Source organism: Sardina pilchardus, chromosome 2 (genome assembly GCF_963854185.1).
Source record: "Sardina pilchardus chromosome 2, fSarPil1.1, whole genome shotgun sequence".
NCBI lineage: Eukaryota > Metazoa > Chordata > Actinopteri > Clupeiformes > Clupeidae > Sardina > Sardina pilchardus.
This window is the reverse complement of record NC_084995.1, coordinates 46,740,943-46,750,942: the sequence shown is the minus strand read 5'-3', so window position 1 is coordinate 46,750,942 and position 10,000 is coordinate 46,740,943. Positions and strand designations below refer to the sequence as shown.

Sequence of the window (10,000 nt, the reverse complement as noted above, 5' to 3'; positions counted from 1 at the left end):
TAAACAAACAAAACAGAAAGGATGGAGGATGGAGGCAGCTAGAGAAGTTATTCCAGATGAGCAATAACAAGGTAGACAGTTGCCAGAACACTACAGCTGTTTAATGCCAGACGTTAAAGGTATGCTAGAACAAAACTAACTGAAGGTAACTTAGCCATAGGGCTGTGTAATGTTGTCTAAATGAGCAGGTCACTGTTAGACGTTATTGTTGTATTATTGCATGTGGATGTTGTTATGCTATGTATGCTACTTTTTGCTGACCAATACACGAACCTAAAACCGAGAAACGGACAAATATTATTTAATTATATTCGGGCTGCGCGCGCTCCTGCTGATGAAAGAAGTGCGCACTGTGCACTCTTCCATATCCCCAAGCCTCATGCGCTCATATAATAGCCTTTCAGCTATGCGCGAGTGATTTCCGACTAGGTTTTTCCTGGTCAGTGGCGCACTTACTTTCTTCATCCATATATTAGCGACTGGCGAGCTTTGCGCCAGACCACACCTCTTCTCTTCACTGACACGCCCGTTAGGGCGCAATATCATCTCCCATTTAGAGAACGTACAGTTGCGCTGGACAAATGAAGGATGCGCTCGCAGAGAATAGTAATTAAAGGTTGCGCAAGTGGCGAAAGCTCATTGCGCGACCGGCAAAATCGGGCCCATTGAGTGTGAAAGAATAATGTATCGTAAATACAAACCGGATTCCAAAAAAGTTGGGACACTAAACAAATAGTGAATAAAAACTGAATGCAATGATGTGGAGATGGCAAATGTCAATATTTTATTTGCAATAGAACGTAGATGACAGATCAAAAGTTTAATCCGAGTAAATGTATCATTTTAAAGGAACAATATGTTGATTCAAAATTTCATGGTGTCAACAAATCCCAAAAAAGTTGGGACAAGTAGCAATAAGAGGCTGGAAAAAGTAAATTTGAGCATAACGAGGAGCTGGAAGACCAAATAACACTAATTAGGTCTGTTGGCAACATAAAAAGAGTATAAAAAGAGGTTCTCAGAGTGGCAGTGTCTCTCAGAAGCCAAGATGGGTAGAGGATCACCAATTCCCACAATGTTGCGCAGAAAGATAGTGGAGCAATATCAGAAAGGTGTTACCCAGCGAAAAATTGCAAAGACTTTGCAGTTATCATCATCAACTGTTCATAATATCATCCGAAGATTCAGAGAATCTGGAACAATCTCTGTGCGTAAGGGTCAAGGCCGTAAAACCATACTGGATGCCCATGATCTCCGGGCCCTTAAACGACACTGCACCACAAACAGGAATGCTACTGTAAAGGAAATCACAGAATGGGCTCAGGAATACTTCCAGAAACCATTGTCAGTGAACACAATCCACCGTGCCATCCGCCGTTGCCAGCTGAAACTCTACAGTGCAAAGAAGAAGCAATATCTAAGCAAGATCCACAAGCTCAGGCGTTTTCACTGGGCCAGGGATCATTTAAAATGGAGTGTGGCAAAATGGAAGACTGTTCTGTGGTCAGACGAGTCACGATTCGAAGTTCTTTTTGGAAATGTGGGACGCCATGTCATCCGGACCAAAGAGGACAAGGACAACCCAAGTTGTTATCAACGCTCAGTTCAGAAGCCTGCATCTCTGATGGTATGGGGTTGCATGAGTGCGTGTGGCATGGGCAGCTTGCATGTCTGGAAAGGCACCATCAATGCAGAAAAATATATTCAGGTTCTAGAACAACATATGCTCCCATCCAGACGTCATCTCTTTCAGGGAAGACCCTGCATTTTTCAACAAGATAATGCCAGACCACATTCTGCATCAATCACAACATCATGGCTGCGTAGGAGAAGGATCCGGGTACTGAAATGGCCAGTCTGCAGTCCAGATATTTCACCTATAGAGAACATTTGGCGCATCATAAAGAGGAAGGTGCGACAAAGGAGGCCCAAGACGATTGAACAGTTAGAGGCCTGTATTAGACAAGAATGGGAGAGCATTCCTATTTCTAAACTTGAGACACTGGTCTCCTCAGTCCCCAGACGTCTGTTGAGTGTTGTAAGAAGAAGGGGAGATGCCACACAGTGGTGAAAATGGCCATGTCCCAACTTTTTTGGGATTTGTTGACACCATGAAATTTTGAATCAACATATTTTTCCCTTAAAATGGTACATTTTCTCAGTTTAAACTTTTGTTCCATGATTTATGTTCTATTCTGAATAAAATATTAGAAGTTGGCACCTCCACATCATTGCATTCAGTTTTTATTCACGATTTGTATAGTGTCCCAACTTTTTTGGAATCCGGTTTGTAAATAAATGCTCTTTAACACATTGAGTGCCAGAAGCGCAATACAGTGTGGCTCTAACAAACATTATGTGCGATTTTGGGAACCCTATGATGAATAAAACTATCTGGACCTTTTATTGGGACATTTTATCATTTATCATGACTCAAAATTAAACTAAGCTTTGATGGTCGAATCAGGACGCTTGCATGTCAGGTCAAAAGCAGGCCATTTCCACGGGTATATCACTAGGTGGCAGTCTTGCCAGGTCAGGTCAAAACCAGGCCATTTCCACGGGTATATCACTAGGTGGCAGTCTTGCCAGGCCATTTCCATGGGTTTATCACTAGGTGGGTCAAAAGCAGGCCATTTCCATGGGTATATCACTAGGTGGGTCAAAAGCAGGCCATTTCCATGGGTATATCACTAGGTGGCAGTCTTGCCAGGTCAGGTCAAAACCAGGCCATTTCCATGGGTATACCACTAGGTGGCAGTCTTGCCAGGTCAAAAGCAGGCCATTTCCATGGGTATATCACTAGGTGGCAGTCTTGCCAGGCCATTTCCATGGGTTTATCACTAGGTGGCAGTCTTGCCAGGTCAAAACCAGGCCATTTCCATGGGTTTATCACTAGGGGGCAGTCTTGCCAGGCCATTTCCACGGGTATATCACTAGGTGGCAGTCTTGCCAGGTCAGGTCAAAACCAGGCCATTTCCATGGGTATATCACTAGGTGGCAGTCTTGCCAGGCCATTTCCATGGGTTTATCACTAGGTGGCAGTCTTGCCAGGTCAAAACCAGGCCATTTCCATGGGTATACCACTAGGTGGCAGTCTTGCTGGCTTTCACTAGATCACTTCCCGGAAACTTAACAGGCATATTTCATGAAAGACACGATATCTCCATTTCTAGAAAACAAACAGCGATTTTGATGAAAACTAGCCACTGTTTAGACAACTAACATAAAGAGGGCCCTTCGAAGAGCCTCTGTCCATGTAGGTGAGTAATCGCCCCATTTATCGCCAGACCGATATTATCAGGCGATATTGCCATTCGGTTGCATATCGCTATCTGCATTTATAACGGCTGATAAATATATTAAAAAATAAATAAATCGAATACTGACCCCTCTTTCAGATTTCCAGTATTGTCGTTACATAGTCTGTCCACTAGATGGCCCATCTTGCTGCTTGACTTAGTTCCACTAAATCTGCTTCCTGTTTTTGACCTCAATTCAATTCAAACTCAAGAAGTCATTCTCAATTCAATTCTGAATCTTGCACAAGCTTGGTGTGTGTGTATATAAACGTATGTGTATATGTGTGTGTGTGTGTGTGTGTGTGTGTGTGTGTGTATGTGTGTGTGTAAATATATGTACGTATATATACTGTATGTGTGTGTGTGTATGTGTGTGTATGTGTGTGTGTGTGTGTGTGTGTGTGTGTGTGTAAATATATTTGTGTATATATGTGTGTGCGTGCGCGTGTGCGTGTGTGTGTGTGTGAGAGACTCACATTCTGTTTGCCCGTGATGCTGTGGAAGGGCAGTTCAGGACTCCAGCTGTGTGTGTGTGTGTGCTGAGGCTCCATGTCTGTGTCCGTCTGGATGTGTGTGTTTGGGGGCGGGGTTAGTTGCCGTGGTGAGTCATCTGAGCCAATAGGGGTGGAGCTTTCTTCGGGCTGACGAATCAGGAAGGTCTGAATGTTGTGTCGCCGTAGAAACTCATTTCTCTCGGCACCATGGCCCTCCTCCACCTCATAATGGCCATTCAAACAGTCAAGCGTTGCCTTGGAGATGTGGATCCTCCTTCACACACACACACACACACACACACACACACACACACACACACATTAAACATCACACATTAAATACACACACCAAAGATACAGTATGGAACCCCCCCCTCCCCCCCAAGCAACAGTATGGACACACACACACACACACACACACACACACACACACACACACACTCCAGAGATAGTGTGGACACACAAACACACCCACGGACACACAAACACACCCACGCACATACAAACACACCAACACACACAAACACACACACACACACACACAAATGCACACACGCACACACACACACCCCGGTATGCCTCCTGACTCCAGCTTGTTGGCGATGTCCACATCCCAGGACCAGACGTCGAACTGCCACTTCCTCAAGCCCAGAACGCCGCACAGCACTGCCCCCGAGTGGACGCCGATACGCATGTCCACGTCATGCTGCGTACGGGAGCGCACATACCTGCACACACACACACACACACACACACACACACACACACACACACACACTTATAAAGCATAGACATTTATTAGGCGTCACTATCCACCCAGCAAACCCCAACTGACTTAATGTCTGTGCAAAATGTTGCGCAAAAAACTGCGGTTGCGGTTAAACTTCCCGATACACCCGTACTACAAAAGGTGGATAGGTTTTAACCGAGGTATGCTGCCATGGCAATTCACGCTGAAACCTGCTCCGTGCAGGTTGTGTTCTTGGTTAACCTGAAGTTTGCGGTTAACAACACCCTTTATAGGCTAAGTACCACCCCACAATGTCGACGTAGGCTATCTGGAAGATCCATACGACACTGAAGCGCAAATTGTGAGGGGCTCTTTTCGCAGGGCGAGGGTTTTTAGAGACCGCTGGAGTCCGATGACGTAGGCCCGGGCGATATAATATGAAAGATAGATTCTCGGCCGTTTTATTTGTCAGCTGATCGAGACAGACGTCTCTAATGTCACCCGCTGTAACAATGCCCTCACTCTAGAGCAGATAATGTGCTTTTGTTCATTTTGCCAGTGGACAATGTATTCTATCGGTGATGCTGAACATCTGTTCTTAAGTGGGAAAAGTCATGCTTGTGGAATAGGACCAAGCACGGACAGAGAGGGAGCGCAAGAGATGCGCTCAGTGGAAGTCAGTGATTTCTGTCCAGCAAGATCAGGTGAAGTAGTCTAATTTGTGCCATAACCTTTTCTACTTCCTTCCCCCTAGCATTTAAGGAAGAACATTTATTTATTTACAATACATTCTTCAATCACATAGAATATTGGTGTCCTTAGCGGTTTGATTTTTACTCAATTTTTTAATCCACCGTCTTGGTTTGTATAGAAATAAATATTAAGTGACACAAACGGACAATAAATGGTGACTGACTTCGATAGCACAGCATAGGAAAGAGATACGGGACTTTCTGCTTATCCCGCTTGAAAAGGTGTGGTAATGGTGATGTTTTCATGAGCGAGGGCGTGTCCAGGTGTAATGCGGAGAGGCTAGTAGCCTGACAGTCTGAACGCAAAGGTGAGGCTTGTGGACCCGGGCTATTAGCACCAGTTTGGCCCGAAGTTAGTCTGGCCCAAGATGGCCTGATGGTGTGAAGCCGGCTAATGTCGAATTTCAAAGGGTGTAAGGGCTGGGTGTAAGAGCCCTTTCTGTAAGTCTGCATCGGTGCAGACTTCACCTAAGGGAATTACCCACAGTTCAAAGTGTTGTGACGTTTATAGAGGAGATCATAGGAAACTCCGGAAATGACAAAGGTACACAACAGCACGACACACGTGCAAGGTGCAAATGTCAGCAAAATCTTTGTTATTAAACATCGCCAAGGTACATGTGATCTTGTGAAGTGCTGTCCCAATCCCAAATACCTATCTGAGCCTATGTGGCCTCACACACTCACTCACTTAGCACCTGAGATCAATTAAGTTTGTGAGTCTTTAGTCCTTAGCCCTCAGGGCTCACATTGGGATTGGGCCATTAAGTTCCCTCCCCAATCCCAGACTTTCACATGGCATGTTTGTTTGTAATGGATGCAAAAGCATAGGCTATGCTGAATGTCTATGGAGGGACACGTTAAGCTGTAGTCCTGACCAGGCAGTAAACCCCATGTAATCTAACTAAATACACACATATTTGTGACCCTGTGTTAACTGGAGCTTGTGGGTCATGAAGGGCACTTATTATACCTCCTTTCATCAGGGTTTGTTTGTTTGTCTGTTTGTCTGGCAGTTTGTTTGCAAGGTAACTCAGAAAGTATGGTGTATTTTTCTAGCTATATAAATGACATAGCGCATGGTTCATAACCCCGAGATACGCGCTTCACGATGACTGCTCAGCTAGGGTGAAAAAGAAAACTGGAAAAGCATTCCGAGAGCGCAGACCTCGGCCAAGCACCTCCTGATTCCAGATGTTGATTCATGCGTTTCTTCCTTGGCTCATTTTAGACCTTTCCTGAAAATTTCATCGAAATCCAAACATAACCTTTTGAGTTATCTTGCTAACAAACAGACAAACATACTAACACACCTCGATGAAAACATAATCTCCATGGTGGAAGTAATAACACCGAAGTAGTATCATTCATAATTGTCAAATATTGAAGTTGTGGGAAGTGCACATAGCTTAAGTTACACGATTAAACTCGAGTTTCAAGTTGAATTTCGAGTTTAAAGTCGACTGCTAGCTGGCGTTCAAGAGTAGGCTATTACCGTTAACTTACTGGAGGTGTACCTAACTAACTGTCGGTTAACATTAACGGTTACTTTAGGGGTCGACCAATTATCGGCCCGGCTGATTATAATGCCCGATATTTAGCATTTTCATAATAATCGGTATCGTCATATTTCAGGGCTGCCAAGTTTCATAAAATGCCATCGTGAGATGATTTTTTTTTTACTGTTACTCTCAAAGCGTGACACTTGGCAGCTCCGATTAGAGTCGCTTTTTCAAGTGTTAACTGACCAAGAGAAGAGGCAAATAAATGTTACACAGCTCTGAAACAAATATAGGACAATGATAGACCCTAACCCCAACCAAGCCTTACAACAATAGGCTACATGTTAACTTGGAAACTCAAGGACAAGGAGAAACAGCGAATTAACAGTGAACAAAATCTAACAAGTAGCCTAGGAGAATGTTTTAAATGTGGGACTCGGCACTCAATGCCAAGACCTGCCTTACGTTGTTTCTGATTGGTTTATATTTTATTTTGCATTTTGCCTTCCGTGGTTGGTTAGATTTAGGCACGAAGGACTGATGGATTGGTTATTGCGGTTAGTCAATCAGAGTTGCTCGAACTACGGCAAGGCAAGACAAGGGCCACAGTTTATTAGTCTGAAAATAATAATATATTCTGAAAGGGGGAAAATGAGCGTGATAAATGTCAAGTATGGCGTGTTGTGTGAGAATGGGTCAAATTGCGTGACTGTCATGCTCAAAGCGTGAGACTTGGCAGCCCTCATATTTTCCACCGATAAATATTGAAATGGATAAAGTATGAAACGCAAAACGTGCTTCTTTGTCTGTAAAGCGTCTCTCACTCCCTGCATTTGACATTCTGTGGTGGAAAGCACTGTCCCACCCACTACACCATCTGATTGGTTAGTCAGCACGAATCCAGCCAATCAGGATGAAGACAGAATGCACAGTTTTGACTTCTCGTGGAGGTTTTCAGCGCATGCATGTACGTGTGTGTGTGTACCTGATGGTCTTGATTATGCCCAGTCCCATCTCTACGCAGCAGTGTGTGTGTGTGTGTGTGTGTGTGTGTGTGTGTGTGTGTGTGTGCCTGATGGTCTTGATCATGCCCAGTCCCATCTCTACACAGCAGTGTGTGTGTGTGTGTGTGTGTGTGTGTGTGTGTGTGTGTGTGTGTGTGTGTGTATACCTGATGGTCTTGATCATGCCCAGTCCCATCTCTACACAGCAGTGTGTGTGTGTGTGTGTGTGTGTGTGTGTGTGTGTATACCTGATGGTCTTGATCATGCCCAGTCCCATCTCTACGCAGCAGTGTGTGTGTGTGTGTGTGTGTGTGTGTGTGTGTACCTGATGGTCTTGATCATGCCCAGTCCCATCTCTACACAGCAGTGTGTGTGTGTGTGTGTGCGTGTGTGTGTGTACCTGATGGTCTTGATCATGCCCAGTCCCATCTCTACACAGCAGTGTGTGTGTGTGTGTGTGTGTGTGTGTGTGTGTGTGTGTGTACCTGATGGTCTTGATCATGCCCAGTCCCATCTCTACGCAGCAGTGTGTGTGTGTGTGTGTGTGTGTGTGTGTGTGTGTGTGTGTGTGTGTGTGTGTGTGTGTGTGTGTGTGCGCATATGTGTGTACCTGATGGTCTTGATCATGCCCAGTCCCATCTCTAAGCAGCAGTGTGTGTGTGTGTGTGTGTGTGTGTGTGTGTGTGTGTGTGTGTGTGTGTGTGTGTGTGTGTACCTGATGGTCTTGATCATGCCCAGTCCCATCTCTAAGCAGCAGTGTGTGTGTGTGTGTGTGTGTGTGTGTGTGTGTGTGTGTGTGTGTGTGTGTGTGTGTGTGCGCATGTGTGTGTACCTGATGGTCTTGATCATGCCCAGTCCCATCTCTAAGCAGCAGTGTGTGTGTGTGTGTGTGTGTGTGTGTGTGTGTGTGTGTGTGTGTGTGTGTGTGTGTGTGTGTACCTGATGGTCTTGATCATGCCCAGTCCCATCTCTAAGCAGCAGTGTGTGTGTGTGTGTGTGTGTGTGTGTGTGTGTGTGTGTGTGTGTGTGTGTGTGTGTGTGTGTACCTGATGGTCTTGATCATGCCCAGTCCCATCTATACGCAGCAGTGTGTGTGTGTGTGTGTGTGTGTGTGTGTGTGTGTGTGTGTGTGTGTGTGTGTGTGTGTGTACCTGATGGTCTTGATCATGCCCAGTCCCATCTCTAAGCAGCAGTGTGTGTGTGTGTGTGTGTGTGTGTGTGTGTGTGTGTGTGTGTGTGTGTGTGTGTGTGTGCGCATGTGTGTGTACCTGATGGTCTTGATCATGCCCAGTCCCATCTCTAAGCAGCAGTGTGTGTGTGTGTGTGTGTGTGTGTGTGTGTGTGTGTGTGTGTGTGTGTGTGTGTGTGTGTGTACCTGATGGTCTTGATCATGCCCAGTCCCATCTCTACGCAGCAGTGTGTGTGTGTGTGTGTGTGTGTGTGTGTGTGTGTGTGTGTGTGTGTGTGTGTGTACCTGATGGTCTTGATCATGCCCAGTCCCATCTCTACGCAGCAGTGGGCGTGTGTGTGTGTGTGTGTGTGTGTGTGTGTGTGTGTGTGTGTGTGTGTGTGTGTGTCTGTACCTGATGGTCTTGATCATGCCCAGTCCCATCTCTACGCAGCAGTGTGTGTGTGTGTGTGTGTGTGTGTGTGTGTGTGTGTGTGTGTGTGTGTGTGTGTGTGTGTGTGTGTGTGTGTGTGTGTGTGTACCTGATGGTCTTGATCATGCCCAGTCCCATCTCTACGCAGCAGTGTGTGTGTGTGTGTGTGTGTGTGTGTGTGTGTGTGTGTGTGTGTGTGTGTGTGTGTGTGTGTGTGTGTGTGTGTACCTGATGGTCTTGATCATGCCCAGTCCCATCTCTACGCAGCAGTGTGTGTGTGTGTGTGTGTGTGTGTGTGTGTGTGTGTGTGTGTGTGTACCTGATGGTCTTGATCATGCCCAGTCCCATCTCTACACAGCAGTGTGTGTGTGTGTGTGTGTGTGTGTGTGTGTGTGTGTGTGTACCTGATGGTCTTGATCATGCCCAGTCCCATCTCTACACAGCAGTGGGCGTGTGTGTGTGTGTGTGTGTGTGTGTGTGTGTGTGTGTGTGTGTGTGTGTGTGTGTGTGTACCTGATGGTCTTGATCATGCCCAGTCCCATCTCTACGCAGCAGTGTGTGTGTGTGTGTGTGTGTGTGTGTGTGTGTGTGTGTGTGTGTACCTGATGGTCTTGA

At 45.8% G+C, this 10,000-nt stretch overlaps 1 protein-coding gene across 1 annotated transcript in view; it reads right to left on the bottom strand.

Annotated features, from left to right (window-relative positions):
* The window catches only part of adcy8 (adenylate cyclase 8 (brain)), a 70,094-nt gene that overhangs the window by 28,039 nt on the left and 32,055 nt on the right, over nt 1-10,000 (bottom strand). The window contains exons 8-9 of the mRNA XM_062553058.1: nt 4,366-4,524; nt 3,779-4,070 (exon numbers count right to left, since the gene is read on the bottom strand). Of these exons, the coding sequence (XP_062409042.1) occupies nt 3,779-4,070; nt 4,366-4,524 (451 nt within the window). The remainder of the gene's footprint in view (nt 1-3,778; nt 4,071-4,365; nt 4,525-10,000) is intronic.